The sequence below is a fragment of the Gallinula chloropus genome (assembly GCF_964237585.1).
Source record: "Gallinula chloropus genome assembly, chromosome: 8".
Classification (NCBI taxonomy): domain Eukaryota; kingdom Metazoa; phylum Chordata; class Aves; order Gruiformes; family Rallidae; genus Gallinula; species Gallinula chloropus.
The window spans coordinates 7,730,131-7,747,149 of record NC_140093.1 but is presented as its reverse complement, the minus strand read 5'-3'; the positions used below and the strand labels follow the sequence as shown (position 1 = coordinate 7,747,149).

Sequence of the window (17,019 nt, the reverse complement as noted above, 5' to 3'; positions counted from 1 at the left end):
GGATTTTTTGACAACTGCTTTCTCTCATTTAAATTTAATTCAAATAATTTAGGTGTAGCAACATACAAATATTTGTGTTTGGTTTTTTATTTTGCTCAGCACTACAGCACAAAATGGGGACTATGGAAGGTGTGCTTGGGATAACTGATGGTGCTGCTGCGTGGTCCAAAATATCTTTCCATATACTACTGGGTTTTATGCCATTTTGTCTCTGAAATTTCTTTTAAATATTGATTATGACAGCTCTCTTTTTTCCTTTATTAAATCTTAGTAACTGTTATTGGATATTTATTTTTAGAGACACAAACATATTATAAAAAATACATAAGCCCACTGAGGATGAATAAAATATCTCCTCAGTAATATTCCACATAGTGATGTGTGACTGGCTGTAGACAGATTGACAAACTTCAGCCCTACACCTGCATCAAGATTTGTTAGCATAGACTCCTGAGCCCAAAAGTTACTTCAGGTATGAAAATACCTTTTTTCCTCTCCTCTGTAGCTATTTGGCAGCAAGGATTGATTTTTTCCAGATGTGAATAAAAATGAAAATTTATTTTATTAGTTTTTATATAATCAACTGCAAATACAATCAAAAACATCCCCTCAAGGCAAATGAATATTTGGGCTTGGCTTGTTTCTTTCACAGAAGAAATCCAACCATATTAATGTATTTAATGCTTATTTTATAATATGTTTAAATTATATCTTAAGTAGTTTGGTCTGAAATGAGTAATTGATCTTGATGTCCATACAGTGCAATAGAAGTGTTCACCTACAGAATAATATTCATGATAATGAAAAAGATCATATTATATTTTAAAGGCATAGGCTCTTAATACTCCATTCAAGAGTTTTTTTTCCTCTCTTAGCATTAGGGTGCCCATGGCCAGTGCTGTGCCACCTGTATCACCAGGATCTCAACTATTTCCCAGGTTCATCTGGGTAAAATACAACTGAAGTTAAATTCCCTCAGCTTCCCTGAAATTTGCACAGAAGCTTGTGTAACTTCCTTGTTCTTTATCTATTTTATCAGTTGTCTATGTCAAGCTTTCATACACAACTGAGAAAAACAGGCAAGAAACTACAATTTTTAAAGCTAAAGATGGCTCGTATGCTCTATAGCAAATTACATGGTTTTAAAATCTACTCTTGAAATAGGTGAAATTTCTGTTCCTTTCATCTAAACAGTTCTGTATTCCAAGGGAACTTTGTGATAATGAGTTACAGACATGAGTCATAATAGTGTTCTTTCTCTCTTGTTTAAGTTGTTCGAGTTCATGAATTTTTTGGCTGAGAATGTCATCTTCTGTTACATGGGACTCGCACTATTCACGTTCCAGAATCATATCTTCAATCCTCTTTTTATATTTGGTGCATTCGTATCCTTTGCTTTAAAGACCTATGTGTGCGTATGTATGTGTATATGTATTATATAAAGAATTTGTTCCATGCAAAAAAACCCCAACCAAACATACATCAAGGAGCAAACCAATCAGTTTCTTAAATATGAAAAATAAAATGTTTTGTCAGGTCCAAAGGCTTTATGACATATACCTCAATAATTAGCTCAACACCTGTAAGCACATGGCCTTTTGACAGTTGCTGATTTGCAGGTCTGCTGCAAGGCAAAGAGCTTTAAATCAGCTGAGAAACTTTTGCTGCTGGTTTACAAATCGGATGAGAAATGGGGACATGTATCAGACATATTTGTGGGGACAGGTGCAGGCACACAAAATCTTTTTGCCTGCCCAAAGCCAGTGCAGATCTGCAAACTGTAGAGCTGCCTCCAGGCAAATATATGCTATAGGCAGGAGTTCCTCTAAGCTAGGTAAATATTGAAGTCCTTAACAAGAAAGCAGTTTGCATTGGTGAAATCTTTCCTTCCTTGTATTTGATATCTGTAGTGTACATCAAATTATTTATATCATATGCCTAAGAGACTGGTAAGAACTAGTCTGTGTCTTTAATTCTGCCATGAATTCTCAACAAATCTGTCACTCACTTGTACAGTAGCATTGATTCTTTTCATGCTGACAATTCACACTATGTTTTTGGCTCTGAGAAGCATCCCTTTGCTTATCCCTTTCTTGATGAACTCTAATAGCTTTGCAAGTTGGGACCATAGTGTTTACTGGCAGTAATTTTTATATCTAATTTCTAAGTAAGAGCTGTGTCACAGGTCCCTTGGTTACAGGTCGGGTTAGACGTCAGAGGATCACAAGACCCTATTGCACTCCATGACCACAAGAAGACAAGTGCCATACTGTGCCCTGCACTCCTAGCCCAGGAAGACAGTTGAACATGGGAGCAGAACTAAGCACCCCAGGTGGGGACTGCGTTGCAGAGCACTGCAGTGACCTGGCTCCATCAGTCCTTCCCCTAAGAGCCCGCAGACCACAGGTGGGCCGCAGTGGACAGCTGAGCATGCAAGGAAACTGCTAATGCATGTCATCCCAGGTCCATGGGAGCTTTAAGCATTTCTTGGCCCAGCAGACACGATACAGCCAGACATTGCTCCTCAAGCACTTCATCTATTCTACAGTCCACAGTATGTCTCAGACTGAGGGCCGTAAGAGAGCCCTAAGAGTCACAAGACAAGGGGGAGAACAGAACCTGCTAAAAGCAAGTATAAGGAGCTCTGATTGTCTGCCTTTTAATCTGAAATAGCCTCATGTTTCTAACTCAGGCAACTTTTGTAATCATTCCACAAAGCAGTAACAAAGAACCCATTTTGAAAAATCTCTAAAGAAAAATAGTGAAAGGAGAAAGCAGAGTGCTGGATAGAGACAATATGAATTGTAAGGAAATAAGGAAGTAATCATGTCCAAAAGCACATTTATTCTTTGCAAATTGCTGCTCAAGAAGATAATGCCATCTCTGCAATTGATGATGGGCATTTTACTGAAGGACTGAAGATGAAGTCACATGTGATACAAATGTGATGAGTAAAAGTAGAGTGATTGAAGTGGGGTATGTAATGATGAATATGAAGCCAGGATCTCTTGGTAAGACAATCTCTGCTACTGCACAGTTTTATAATGTAACTGGAACCAGATGGATCTGATATGCAAAATATCAAGGAAGATAATCTCATACTCATTTTAATCACACTTTTAAAATAAATTTGGATAAATACTGGTTTTACGTTAACTCTTTTTTTCAGTAGTTGCCCCACCATTTTCCTCAACCTGTTACCTTTCAGGTGGCAATTTTTGTAGCAAGAGCTTGCAACATATACCCACTTTCTTTCCTTTTGAATTTGGGTCGAAAACAAAAGATTCCCAGGAACTTTCAACACATGATGATGTTTTCAGGTAAGTGCTGTTTTGGTATTTTTCCTGGCTATATTTAAAAACTGACAAAGTATCAATCACACTAGAAAAACCCATGCCTATCACAGATAAGTCATTATCTTAAAACTCAAGATAGTCTTTTCAAAGCTACTGTGTTCTTATTGATTTTGCTGTGTTCCGGACACATTTTAATTAACTTTTTGGAAACCCACCACCTAGGAAGCCAGTCTTTCAATCCATTGTCCCTCATATGTCTACAATTCCATGACAATGGAATTGTATGAATACCATATTTTGATGTGTTGTTTCAGAGCCACCTGTAGTATATGTGACAATATACTTATATACCAGCAAATAAATATCCAGCTTTGAAGGTGTTAACACTGATACTCAAATCAGATATGGTCTTTGGCAATTCCTTTAACCTCAGGAACAGTTTTACTTTGAAACATGAGAATAGGAGACTAATTCCACAGACCTTTTCATATCTATTCCAGCCTGATATTTGTGTACTTTCCAAATTCAGATGTTATGGACTTATGACTATGGTTCATGTTGTAGAATTAAAAATAAATAATAATCCAGAAGAGGGAGCCATGTTATACTCTTGATTTGTGCATCATCCTCTGAACTGTGGATTCTGTACTTCTGCACTTGCACAAACTAGAAATGTTGCCTCTTGGCTTTCTGATCCTAGTTAGAAAAAACTCTCTTATAAGTGAGAGCATTTGTTCAGTAAACTACAGAAGTACAGACCTCCCCAATGCCATTTATGAAATAATTTTCTAAAATTAGAAAGTCAGGACTTTTTTCTTCATTTTCCTGCTTTTTATAGAAAAAGCTATTCCGAATTTTTATAGATAAAAGTTCTTGATTGACAGCCTTAATGTACTTGTTATCTGGCTAAATAAATCAGTGTAAAATACAATGCAGCACATTTCAGGCTTCCTCATCAGGAGTACTCCACATCAGGGTGCCTCATTTATGCCTGTATAATTCCATCTCTCTAGAGAGCAACACAGTAGTTCATTTCTATATCCATTCAATCCTCCTGCTAAAAGCTGCCACTGAAAATGTCAGTTAATGCCAGCTAAATTGTAGTGAGAGATGATGATATATATCCATTAGGAACTGACTTTCAGACCGCCTGCTCACCTACAATCTTTAGTCATGTAAGATGTATACGTAGATCCCTCTGGGTAAAGCTAGCAGGTGGCCAGCTAGACAACAGAAAAATAGCTTCATATCATTAGTTACCTAGTTTCCTGGTTTTTTAACTTTTATTTTTCATCAGATGAAGTACAGAATTTTAAATCTTCTAAAAATATATCTTATTCTTCCAACTTTTCTGTCCTCATTTTCTCCAGTTAAATTTCATTCTCCACAAAACTAGGAGCAGAAGTAGCCTGCATCCAACAACTGAACATGAGAACTCACACATTAGCTTTCCAGTACAATCTGACAGCTGAGAACTAAAAGCAGCAGTATTGAAAACTTCTAAAATTTAAATATTAAAATTCTCAGAAAAGTATTTAACTGTTTTCAAAGCAATACTATCCTGTAGAGAAAAATCTTTACAACATTGTAGAAAAAGTAAATGGCATCATCTACAAGCAGAGCAGTAAAGACTGACTGCCACGTACACTGCCAGCTTCTTCACACTTCACAAAACTCAGGATATGCAGATTTGTGCTCAGTGACCAATAAGATTCTTACTTATTATAAGCTGATCATACTGTATACAGTAATAAAGCAAGAAGGCAATGACTGCCAGAAGAAATCCATGTTTCTTGTGTGAGTAAACAAGGCATTGAGTTCAAGTTTGGAGGAAGATGCTTATTGCCTACAGAAGATCAGCAGCAAGATTCTGGTATAGCATCAGGTTCCAGTCATTTGTGCTGAAAACAGCTTCACTCACTACAGCTTCGCACATTAAGATGTGGAAAATAATGAATATGGGGTTAGTTTTGTTTGCCTTTTGATATTACTGAATGCACCAAACATTTACTGTTTGCTTTAAAGAGTTTTACTGCCATAATCACCATGAGCATCAAAGTCTGGGAAAAGCAATTAAGGCCTGGCAAGTACATTGTCGATTAGTATTTGAATATACCTTACTCTGCAAAAAGTTCTACTGTAGTCATTAAGTTCTACTTTTTGAGAAGGAATAATACATTTGAGAAAAGATGGAAGAGTTAGAGCTTGGAAGTAGATTATATAGCATTTTGATTTATTACATTCTTCACCTGCTTCTACCACTCTGACAACACATTACAGAGGGTGGATTCACTTTTACAACTACATTTAATCATGGTTCCTGATAATATTCCACTGTAAATCAAAACTAGATTAGTTCTCATACAATTAAGCCTAAACTCAAATTAAGTTCAATGTTGGCGAAAACAATCGGGCCAGTGAAAAAGAAAGACTTTAATATCATAAATTGTAATGGAACTATCACTACATACTTGTGGTCTACTATACTGCATGAAAGATGCATCAGTTCAGACCCTGCTATGATGCCTTTAACTGGTAATAAATTAAAAGAGAAGGAAACTAAAAGGACTTACTAATGGCAATAACATTTCTGATATTCGGGCATTACTGCCACATGACCAGGAGGGGACATTTCACAGGTGCAGTACCGCACCTTCCACTCTTCTTCCAATATTTCTATTTTTACAGTGTTTTACTCTACTGCATACAAATCAGTGAGAGGCTTCTAGGACACAGTACTATGGGGTGGCTGTTGTTTATATATTACAGCAGCAGGAGAGTCTGAAAGGGTAGAACACAAATGCAGAACAAAAAAGACTGCCTGTGTAGAGGCAGCTGTTGTGGCACCATTTACATCTGCACAGTCATACATACATGGTGGTGGAAAGTGTCAAAGTGAACTTTTCGAAGGTGATAAATATGTAATCAGCTAACAAAAAAAGCAAGGAAGACCAGAGCAGAGAACTACAGTCAAACCCAAAACACCAGACCTACATATGTGTTCATTTGACATGCTTGAGGAGTGTGAGCAAAAGATGGAAAAGAGGCCACTAAGACACACCTTGTCTAGTCTGTGGGCCCCAGAAGCTTAACCCTTGAGTTAGTTTTCTTTGGAGGCCCTGACACATGAATGAATCTCTCAGACAAATCCCTGTTTGGTGGCACAGGCAGGAAAAAAAATCTGGTAGGAAGTGTGCAATAGAGCACAAAGGATCAATGGATCACAGAACATGGGTGGAGCTGCTGTCACATTAGTATCTATAAATGATGAGGGCAGAGAATCTTGGCTAACGGTTCATCACAGCATTTCCTTCTGCCATGCAACTCTTCAGGTGTAGTTGAGGTACCAACATCCACCGGAGCCAATTGTTCCATTGTGCAGTGTTGGTATTTTTCCTCAAGGTGTTACAGAAACCTCAACCTTATCTTCAGTCTATTTCAGTATCATACCACTTTCTGAGGCTGGTAAAATTCCCTTCATTTGCATTGTTACCTGGAACGTATTTTAATATATATGTAAGTACTCCTTGCTTCTCACTGAGTCTTTACATTTTAACTTCTATTCCCCTGCTTCCAACTGCTTTAGTTGGAAGCAAGTGATTTAAGACATGTTTTTAGTTGCAACTGAAATGGCTTATAGACCACGTTGAGCCCTTTATAGATGAAAAATACAATGAAGACAGTCACTATTTCTCTGAACTGAAGTAACACCCAGTACAGTGCTCAAGTAGTAGAAAGCCCTAATGTTATATTATTTAACAATTATTTATTGAATGTTACCTCCTACCAATGTTCTCATTTAATATTGCAAGTATCATTGTAATGCAGTTGTGGAAAGCAGCATTGTTTTCCACTAAATGGTGGGCACTAATAATTTAAGCACTTAACATGGGCAAGTAATCTATATTATTACTACAACCAATGAAAAAATACCATTTCAATAGTGGTTCATTCCCTCCTCAGATACATCTTTAAAGGGAGCTGACTTCCCCCCACACACAAAAAGACAGTAAAGCATGAACATCTTTAGGGATTTTTTGTATAAAAACAGAAGTCCACTTGTTGACTGCAGTGTTATTTTCATAAAATAACAAAGCTGCTGCCACTGACCATTTTCAGCTATGTACCTAGTCTGGTACATCCTTGCAGAAATGGCTTCATGTTATTCTCCAGATGAACTGTCCATCTTCCATAGCACATAATTCACATTCTACCAGTGTAATCTTAAAGAGCTTTAGAGTTCTACTCCAAAAATAGCTGTTTTTTAGTGGTTGATTAAATGTTTCTATATATACTGTCAATGCCTTACAAGAGGTTTAATTATTAGATTTAATCAATACTTTTGATTAAAAGTACAAAAAGCATACTTGTTGGATTTGGTGTGTATGGTATACATCTAATGGCTTTGCTTTCAACTTATTTTGGTGACTTTTTCCCTAGAAAATCATAAATAACAACCACTGGAAAGCAGAGTATTATTTTTATTATGTATCCTGTGGGCTGGAGGCACTAGCGGGCTATTTTTCCATTTCTTTAGATATGTCACTGTGTGAGAACCTATTTGACTAGCTTATACTACCTATGGGGCATTTTTTAAATTCACTGTTGGCTGTTTTCTCCATATTTTTAAGTTTTTGTTTTCTCAGCCTCTGTAGGTGCATCATTTTACAACTTATATTTCAAGTACACTAAGAACTAAATCTCTGCATTTATTCCACATACCCTTTTTAGACACTTAAGAACAATGATTATTTTTTAAAAATATAAGTCATAACCTTCATGACTTCTCAGCACACTGAAAGATTTTTTATTAAAACTTAAGAAATTTTCAAGTAAGAAATGGGTAGCCTACTTGGGTACAGATTTTAATGCCAACCCTCTTTCTCACTTGCACCTGATTATAAGTAGACCCACTGAAGTCAGTAAAACAACACAGGGAATAAATTTCTATTTTAACATACATAGAAGTCCAGATTACTGTTTAATTTACAATTATTCAAGACAAAGCATTCAGTAGATGTAAAATAAGTGGCTGATTATGTGAATATGAGAGTAGCTTCATTGTGTACTTTTGCAAAGTTTGATACAGTTGCATTAAGCACCATCCTTAGAATTAGCACAAACCAGCATTTTGTAAGTATGATCATGCTCTGAAAATTTCCTCCACCCTTGGAATTGGATTTGGGCTAAAAATAGTAAAATTCTGCTTCTCTATCACATTAAGTTCATTGTTTTCGTATTTTTTTAGGCTTACGTGGTGCAATAGCATTTGCATTGGCTATTCGAGACACAGAATCGCAACCCAAACAAATGATGTTTACAACAGCACTGCTCATTGTGTTCTTCACAGTCTGGGTATTTGGTGGGGGCACAACACCAATGCTTGCATGGCTTCAGATCAGGTTAGTACTCTCTTTACAATATTTACCACTGAAATAGAATGCAATCATTATAATCAATCACTGAATTCCTACAGCTTTCTAAGATATGCTTTTTAAAAGAGTTTTACAAGCACAAAGGTGGTGTTTGGCTATCTAGTAGAGGCTCCAGACCACATGGAACAGGTTCTTCCCAAGCTCCTTATAGTTTTGCACACAAGTCAGATCTATCCCTATTTCCTAAGAGTCTCACTCCTGTTCCTTTTTATCACTGTGAAGAGATGTTAGCAGTATCATCCTCACTACTGAAGAAAGACCTACAAAGGCAGGGTTTTGTCCTCATAAAAATATGTATTCATTACAGAAACATGTCATAAATAATGTATTTCTTATTATAACTTAAGTATACTAGAAAGTTTCCTGAATTGGTACATCATTCAGTCATTGATTTATTGCTTATTGTTTTATATATGTTGCTTACCACTACATTATTTTTTCAATTACTTCATAGTCACTTGTATTCACAGACAGCAATGAATGACAAGGTAGATTAAATGAGAAAAGAGGAGGAAATAGGAAGCTGGAATAAAGACTAATTTAAGTGCAGAGACCTGCCAAGTGTGCTTTTTTGAAACCTCCCTTTTAACAATAAGAGTGTGATGCTAGTGCTGCGTTTTGGTTACTTCGTAATCTGTGTAGAACTTGATGCCATGGTCCAGAAGATCACCGAAAAGACTGAAACCCTACTATCAAGATAGGCTTGTAATTCACAATTCCTTATCATTTATTCTATACATAGCATATGCTTTCCTTGTTTATAAAATTATGTCTGATTAACAAGCCTTCATGTCAGACTGTTGCTATAAAATACCAGCCAAAGGTAACTAAATTTCTTGAACAAAGAGCATAGATAGAAGCTCACAGACAAAATAAGGCCTGGCAGACAACTGCACTGTGTAAACACTAAAAGCGGGCATCTATCTACAACGTGGGGGCTTTCTCTTTCTGACATAGTTTGGTTCTTTTTCATTTCTCTCATGTCCCATAATGTCAATCAAGTTCATTACAGTTTGGATGCACTCCGCCACTATCAGACATCTTTCTGAGATTTGCCAATTTGTCACTGCTAGTCAGAAACAGCTGTACATGGCAACAAAAATGTGGGTGAGGAGGAGCACTCTCGTTAGATCTTGCAGAGAAAATCACCTCGGATTACAATAATAGGGGATTAAGGAATATTTTTGAGAATATGGTACAGGTAAAAAGAAGGTGGGCAGTAGTCACAGGCCTAGACTAAGTTCTTCGATCCCTATATGCCTGTCCATGTCTAGCGCTTCAGGTAATTTTTAAATTAACATTATCAAGTGCTTCCACTAACACAAGCAATTTAATTGGATACAATAATTCTTCTTTACAAGGGTGGTGAGACCCTGCTGCAGTGAAGCTGTGGTTGCCCCTGGATCCCTGGCAGCATTCACGACCAGATTGGATGGGGCTTTGGGCAACCTGGGCTAGTGGAGGGTGTCCCTGACCATGGCAGGGGGCTGAGAACTAGATGGCTTTAAGGTCACTTCCAACCCGAGCCTATCTGATTATATGAACGATATTTCTGCTACTCAGTACTACCCAAAGGTGGGAAGGCCCACAAGAGTAAAAGTGAGGGGATGACTCTGATATTAACTGTTTATAATGTTCTATACAAGCATGTACCACTTTCTTTATCCATCCATACGATCGATTTTACCCAAGACACAAGAAGACGACAGTCATTATTGGCCTGAAATGCTCATCTCTTTGGGAATCTTCTCTGGAACCCCAGCAAATCTGCCAGGCAGATTTACTAATCAATTAATTTGGTTTTGTACCTGGGATATAGATTTCCTTACTATTAATTTATTAGGTGGGCAATTCCCATTTGATTTCTTGACATCAAAACATACAGCTTCATAAATTATAGGTGTGTGGTCAAATTTATATAGACACCTTGAACTACAAAAGTATCTCGAGGTGCCAATTTCTCTTTCTAGCTACTATATTTAACTGTTTTCATAATTCATTACGCGTCAAAATGGAGTTTTGTTCTTAGCTACCAGCCTTTGTCATTTTAGTCTTACATAATTTTTATAAGGAATTGTATTTAAACATGATGGTAATGCATGCCAGCGAATATTTGTATGGGTTCCAGGAGACTTGGGAAAAGAGACTTGAAAATTATATGTATGGGTGCTTTAAGGTCACAGTGACTACACTCGATTTCAATGCACAATCTATAAGGTGCTGTATACATTAAAATGTCTCAGGAGACTGGAGCAGTGAACAACACAGTGATCAGGCAAATCACAGCCCAAAGCTGAAAGTTCTCTTTCACCAATTAACCATTTCATCATAAAATTATTATCCAGCAGGTCGTGTATTTAATTGAACAGGAGGTATCCAAAGGGTAATGAAGAGAAACATGTGATTTCTGAGACTGTTTGGATTAATTTAATCTAATTCACATACACTTTAATTTGTGTCCACTCCAGCTATATGGAATAGGCTACAGTTCCTACCAGGAGCTGCAACGTAACTCTTCGAAGTTGATCAAGTTTGTCTTATCCTAGAGATAAGTGCTTTAGCTTATTTTTTTACAGACCAACTTACGCTTTTTTCTTTTTTTTAACATAAATCTATCATCTGTGAAAGACATGTAAAAGAATATATTGCACTTTGCATAATTTACATCATGACATTTTCATAATGGCGGCTGAGGTTCCTCATATACCAACAGATAAAGGACTAGAACAATGACATCTTTAAAATAGAAAATCACTGTTACCACAATAACTGGAATTTTCATTATCTTCTATCACTACTCACAGCAAATCTGCTTTTCTTTTTTTCAGTTAAAATTCAACTTAATATAAATATCATCTGTCACTCCATTTTTAGAGAAAAGTTGAAGATGTGTCCTCAGAGATAGCTACCAGCTGATATATTCCAGGAATATGTATGGCTTATACAACACTTGAAAATTGTTGCCAAAACATATAGTAAGAAACATTATCAAAACTAACATGAGCTACTGAAAAAAGCTTCATTTCTATCACCCATTTAATGCAGCAGTGTCACTCAGCTATCTCACAAGGTTGCAGAGGCTAGCTGTACTGAGGCTCTTCTAAAAAAGAAGCTTAAATGAACCCCTGGCCTTCATCCACGTTTAAGGTTCACAGTTCTAGGTCCCTACATTCAGCAAACTAATTAGGTTGAAACACATGCTCCTACTTAAACTGTAGCTTGAATCGAAGATTCTGAAAGCCTTGGAAATATGAACTGCTAATGGCAGAATTTACATCTACATGACACTTGTGTCAAAATAGAGTTGTAAAAGAAATCCAAACCAATATTCTCATTATATTACAAGAATATTTACCCATACAGAGTAACCATCAAAAATTCTTGGCAAATTCTGATAATTTTTTTTTTACTTTGTTCTAAAAGAACAAGACATTTTCAGAAATGTCTTAACTATTTTATCTGTCTCCTGTTTTAGATACCTGAAACTGAGTTTCAGGAAGTTGAGTGTTCCCTTACAGAACTTTTTAAATATTTCCAGTCTCCTGTCACAGTAACACAACAGTTCTGAGCATATCCACAGTCAGTTACAGTGTTATCAGCTGGTATTCTAAGAACAGAATTGGTTGTGCCGCATTCCTCAATATTATTTTATCTTTTGGCTTATCTGAGAGTTATAGCAAAAAAAAATTGCCTCCACTCCCCATGTGAAAGGACAACAATACACTGCTTTTGGCAGCCAATGAATAAACCGGGATCGGTGTATGAGAATAACATTATGATATATCAACAACAAAACAAAGACATTTAAGCATGAGTACACTGTCAAATTGAAGTATTTGATAAATGTACCCTCACAGATGTTCAATATTACCTACTAATGCTTTTGGATATACATCTCCCCTCCATTCCTCATACTCTGATTAAAAATAGAGCGATACATTTTACAGTAAGTCTGCAATGAGAGGTTTGGAGATAAAGGATTCTCCTGACAAGCAGACCAAAAATACAAAGCTCTTAATAAGACATGTCCTATAAAAGCATTGTGCTAGGTTTATCATCACCTCCTATGTCAATGTTTGTCAAGAGATTTCTAGACTCTTCGTGCCTCTCTTAGCAGCAGTCCTTCAGCAAATGGCATTTTTATTCCATATTCTAAATAAATACTAAGCTACATTGAGCAGTAGCTTTTAATACCGTGTCTATGGCCACTGCCTTTGCTATGCATTCTAGAAACAGCCTATATCGATGTGTCTGGCAGCCCTTGAAAACAGGCCTTCTCTAGTTCAACCCCAATTCCAAACTTCCAACTTCCTCTAAATGACTAGAGGCCATACCATTTCTTTGGGGATGACCAAGGCTGTCCAAGCTCACACTCTCAGCAGGAGTGTCTCTTCATTGCATTCTCGCATGAGAAAGCGCCAACCTAGGAAATTAAATTAATCATTTCTCTATCAACTGTTATCAAGTCACCTAAGTCAAGAGAGTTGTAGCAAGGGTCCTTTTATTTATTCTTCATAGACTGAATCATTCAACCAACCCAAACATATATTCCTTATGCGGGTTTACTTGTGTCTATTTTGGTGGTAAACCTGCACTGAATAGCACTGATAGAACATAAAAGCTTGGAGTAAAAGCTGCAGAAAGATCTACCAGAGGTTTTCCTATTAACTCATATTCTGCTATTTTGCCAAAGTAAATTTCTTACAGAAAGTTTTAAAAGTTTATTCTGGGGTGTTTTTTTAACATAAAATTATAACATTACTCAGTGTTATGGTGTAAGAGTTGGAAAATCAGGACACTGCTAACTTCTGAACTCCCACCTATTTCCATATTGCAGATCCACTGAATAAAATAGGAAATGAGCATTTGGCAGACATCAGCACTCATGAGTCAGCAGAGTTCCATAACATTGAGAATGCTAGTATATCCCCTTACAACTAGAATTTTTCATGGATAAGCTATTCTTTCAAGGAGTTGAGGTTTTGGTTCCTTCGGTGTTCAAAAATTTAATCCATTGCTCCAATATCAAAAGGCAGTGTGCACATTCACCAGAATATGACATTAGGGATACAGGTGGGCAGCAGGGTAAACACTGTGGTTTGACTGCTGGTGAGCATGACTGTCTACCAAAACAAAATCAGTTGGTTGAGTTAGACTCTGCTTATCCCAGCCCTTTGTCAACTGGTTATATACTGCTGAAATAAAGAACTTCATGACAATTAGAGTAACAACATGACCTTGGCCAGTATTATAGTGCTCCTGTTTCAGTAATAAAAACATTTTCAGTATTCCCAGCATCTAAAGTAGTATTCCCTGTGTTCAGCTGTGTTCAAAGAGATGCTGCAGAAAGACAATTCACAAAGCCACAGTAGTAGTGCTCATTGCTGCCAAGTGGTAAGCTTTGATCAGATTTGGTCTGTACTTTAAGCTTCTAAAGTTGTTCTTTCTGCTTCCCAGAAGAGGCCCTTCAAATTAAAAAAAACTCCACATTTCACAACCAACCACCAAACTAACTCCGCACCAAAAATATATACTGTGGGCTTTGAAAAGAGTTCTGCCTTATCTGGAAAGACAACAGTTGTGGTAAGAAATGTCAAGGGCTAAAGTGGTGGTAAAATTATGACTGAGCCTCAAGGCTCCAGAACAAGAGGTGCAGAGCAGGACCATTCCTTTTTCACAGCCTAAGAACATAGAAAGATACACTTTAGATCAAATGATTAACAGATTGATTCAGATGAAGTGGATAGTGCTGCCTATATTACTATATTTTTCCAGTTATACAAAAAGAGTGATACTTTCTTCCTTTCTTTAGAATGACATACAAGTCTGTCTTAATAAAAATCTACTTGTTTCTGAGTTTTGCCACAGGTAAGTTCTGATTAGTCATTATATCGTCATAGCATCTAAATAGCCTTACTTACTGTCAATGAGTTGTAAAATAAAATTATCTTCAAGTCTGCATTTGTAGAAATCTATATGAATAGGCTCTATGGGAGAGGTAGCAATATAACTGGATTTACATGACCATGCTTAATTCCACAGTGTTTGCTAAATCAAAACACTAACAAGCTAGCTTAAAAGTGATAGTAAGGCACAAGCAGTGTTAAAACTCATGATTTTTCATATCAGCCTCTATTTGCAGGCCCTGCTGTGCTGTGGGCACAAGGCTAGACTAGTGTAGTATGCAAGACTGTACTCAGTGATCAAGCTATTACCACAAACGGCTGACCTTTAACCTGACAGAAAATTCCTCTCATGTAAGACTGCTTCTGTCACTATCCAGGCTGTGATTCTGCACCTTTACCTGATAATGAAGAAGCCTTTCAGACACTGAGGGTGGCCACAACCTGCACTATGCTAGGTATTGGTAAAGGGCAGGCAGCACCTGGCTCTGGTATTAGGAGCTTTAAGACAGTCAGACATCGCAAACTCAGGCAGAGGTCACACAGGTTTCAGCCTTCAAGTAACCTGAAAGCATCTGCATATGCTTGACAACCTCCTGCATTGAGGTTTTTGCAAACTGTACTGGGCCCTTTTTATTGCTTTCCAGTCCTCAGCTCTTACATTAAATACACGCAGTGAGAGTCTTCAGACTAACTGCATTAAAACTTTCAGAGTGATAAAGTAACTATTTACTGTAAATTCACAAATGGGCAAACAAATACAAGTCTTAAACATGCTTTCTACACCATATTACAAAGTTCTGTAGTAAAAGTGGCTTAGAAATTTTAAGTACATTAAAAATCAATGGAGCTGAATCTCCTAAATCACTTTCAAACCATTATGTGAAACTGTTGCAAAGTTAAGTGGAGCAATACATTCTCTGAATCTACTGGGGTGAGGTGTTACTCTGGCACTGGAAAGAACAGTGTCCTGTAGTCAGCTGAGGCAAGGAGGAGTGATCCTATTGCTTGTCTAATAAGAAACTCGTGTGAATATTATGCTCCACCATTGAGTTCTGCTCTGCTTATACAAAGCATAACTTACATCTCCTTACAGTTATTTGTTACTAGATTCATGTGGCAGTTTGATTTCTACTACTCCTCATTGATTCCTCAATTAAGTGGCAGGTTCACTCCAGTAAATGCATCTTTGCTTCCCTTTTTCAGTCTCACACAAACACACAAGGATTATCCCTCCAGAAACATAGCTAGTCCTTCAGATACTCTAAATTCAATAGCCAAGAGCATGTGTTCATATATCTTCAGATAATCCATAATTCAATAGTTATAAATTATTGTGAACCTTCTTAATTGTTTTGCTTGTATTCCTGTGAACACATTTTCCTGTCACCATTTGTCAAGAGGAAGGTCAGTTTAGAAAAAGGAGGTTTAATTAAATGCTTTCTCCTGGCCTTGGCACATTCTCTTCTACAACAATATTCCTCTGGGTCATATTTCCTCTAGAGTCCTGGAAAACCATTTCCTGAAAGTGAAGGATCTGTTGATTTACTATTCAAAATGGAATGCCAGCCTAAGTATCTTCAACTGTAATTTGCAAGTGGCCACAACCTAAAGACGAACAGTTCAGTTAAAGGCAGGATGTTTTCAAGTACTGTCATATATCCATGTACTTTGTACTGTTTATTATTTTGTTTTGGTTTTAGAATACTCATAATCACTCCAACTGGTATTCCCTCTCAGTAACAGAAAGAGCTCCAATAAACAAGCTGGCTCTTTGTTTCCAGGGTCATATTCCTCTCTTTACCCAGAGTACAATAAGTATTTTAAAACATGCTGCCATAAACACTCCTGGTGAGAGTCCAATTTCAGCCAAGCCACTTCAGCCCACTGTGTTCCTTTTAACCCAGGCACACTTTTAACAGAGATCACACTGTCTTTGCCTGGAGAGTTTTTTCAATCCTAACAAAACCCTCTGAAATCCAGAAATATCTGTAATTTGATGTAACAAGTCTAACCATTAACGCTGCAGTTATTTTAAAACTACTACTATCCTTAGTTGGCCAAGTGTCTTCACCTGCAAGCATCTAAAGGACAGCATTTTGCCTAACATCTTTGTCCTGATGACAGCTTGAATGTTCCTGCACTAACAAACACTAATTGCACATACGTGGGAAAAAGTGTTGCCGACTCTCTAGGCTCTCCTCAGCACTAGGGTATTATTGATTTATGTGCAGACTCTTAGGTTGCAGAATCTACACTGCTATCTAAAAGTTTCACAGTTGCAAATAACACCTTGAAAACTGTTCCAATTAAGCTAAGCCAACAAGGGAACTTTTGTGGGAGTTTCTGGACAGGAACAAGCAAGAGCTCACAGAAGACACCATC

At 37.1% G+C, this 17,019-nt stretch overlaps 1 protein-coding gene across 1 annotated transcript in view; it reads left to right on the top strand.

The window, feature by feature from the left end:
- Positions 1 to 17,019, top strand: part of SLC9A9 (solute carrier family 9 member A9) — a gene marked incomplete at both ends in the record, with an annotated part of 187,907 nt that overhangs the window by 102,297 nt on the left and 68,591 nt on the right. Inside the window, 3 exons of the mRNA XM_084267390.1 lie at positions 1,272 to 1,385; positions 3,209 to 3,320; positions 8,545 to 8,698. Of these exons, the coding sequence (XP_084123516.1) occupies positions 1,272 to 1,385; positions 3,209 to 3,320; positions 8,545 to 8,698 (380 nt within the window). The remainder of the gene's footprint in view (positions 1 to 1,271; positions 1,386 to 3,208; positions 3,321 to 8,544; positions 8,699 to 17,019) is intronic.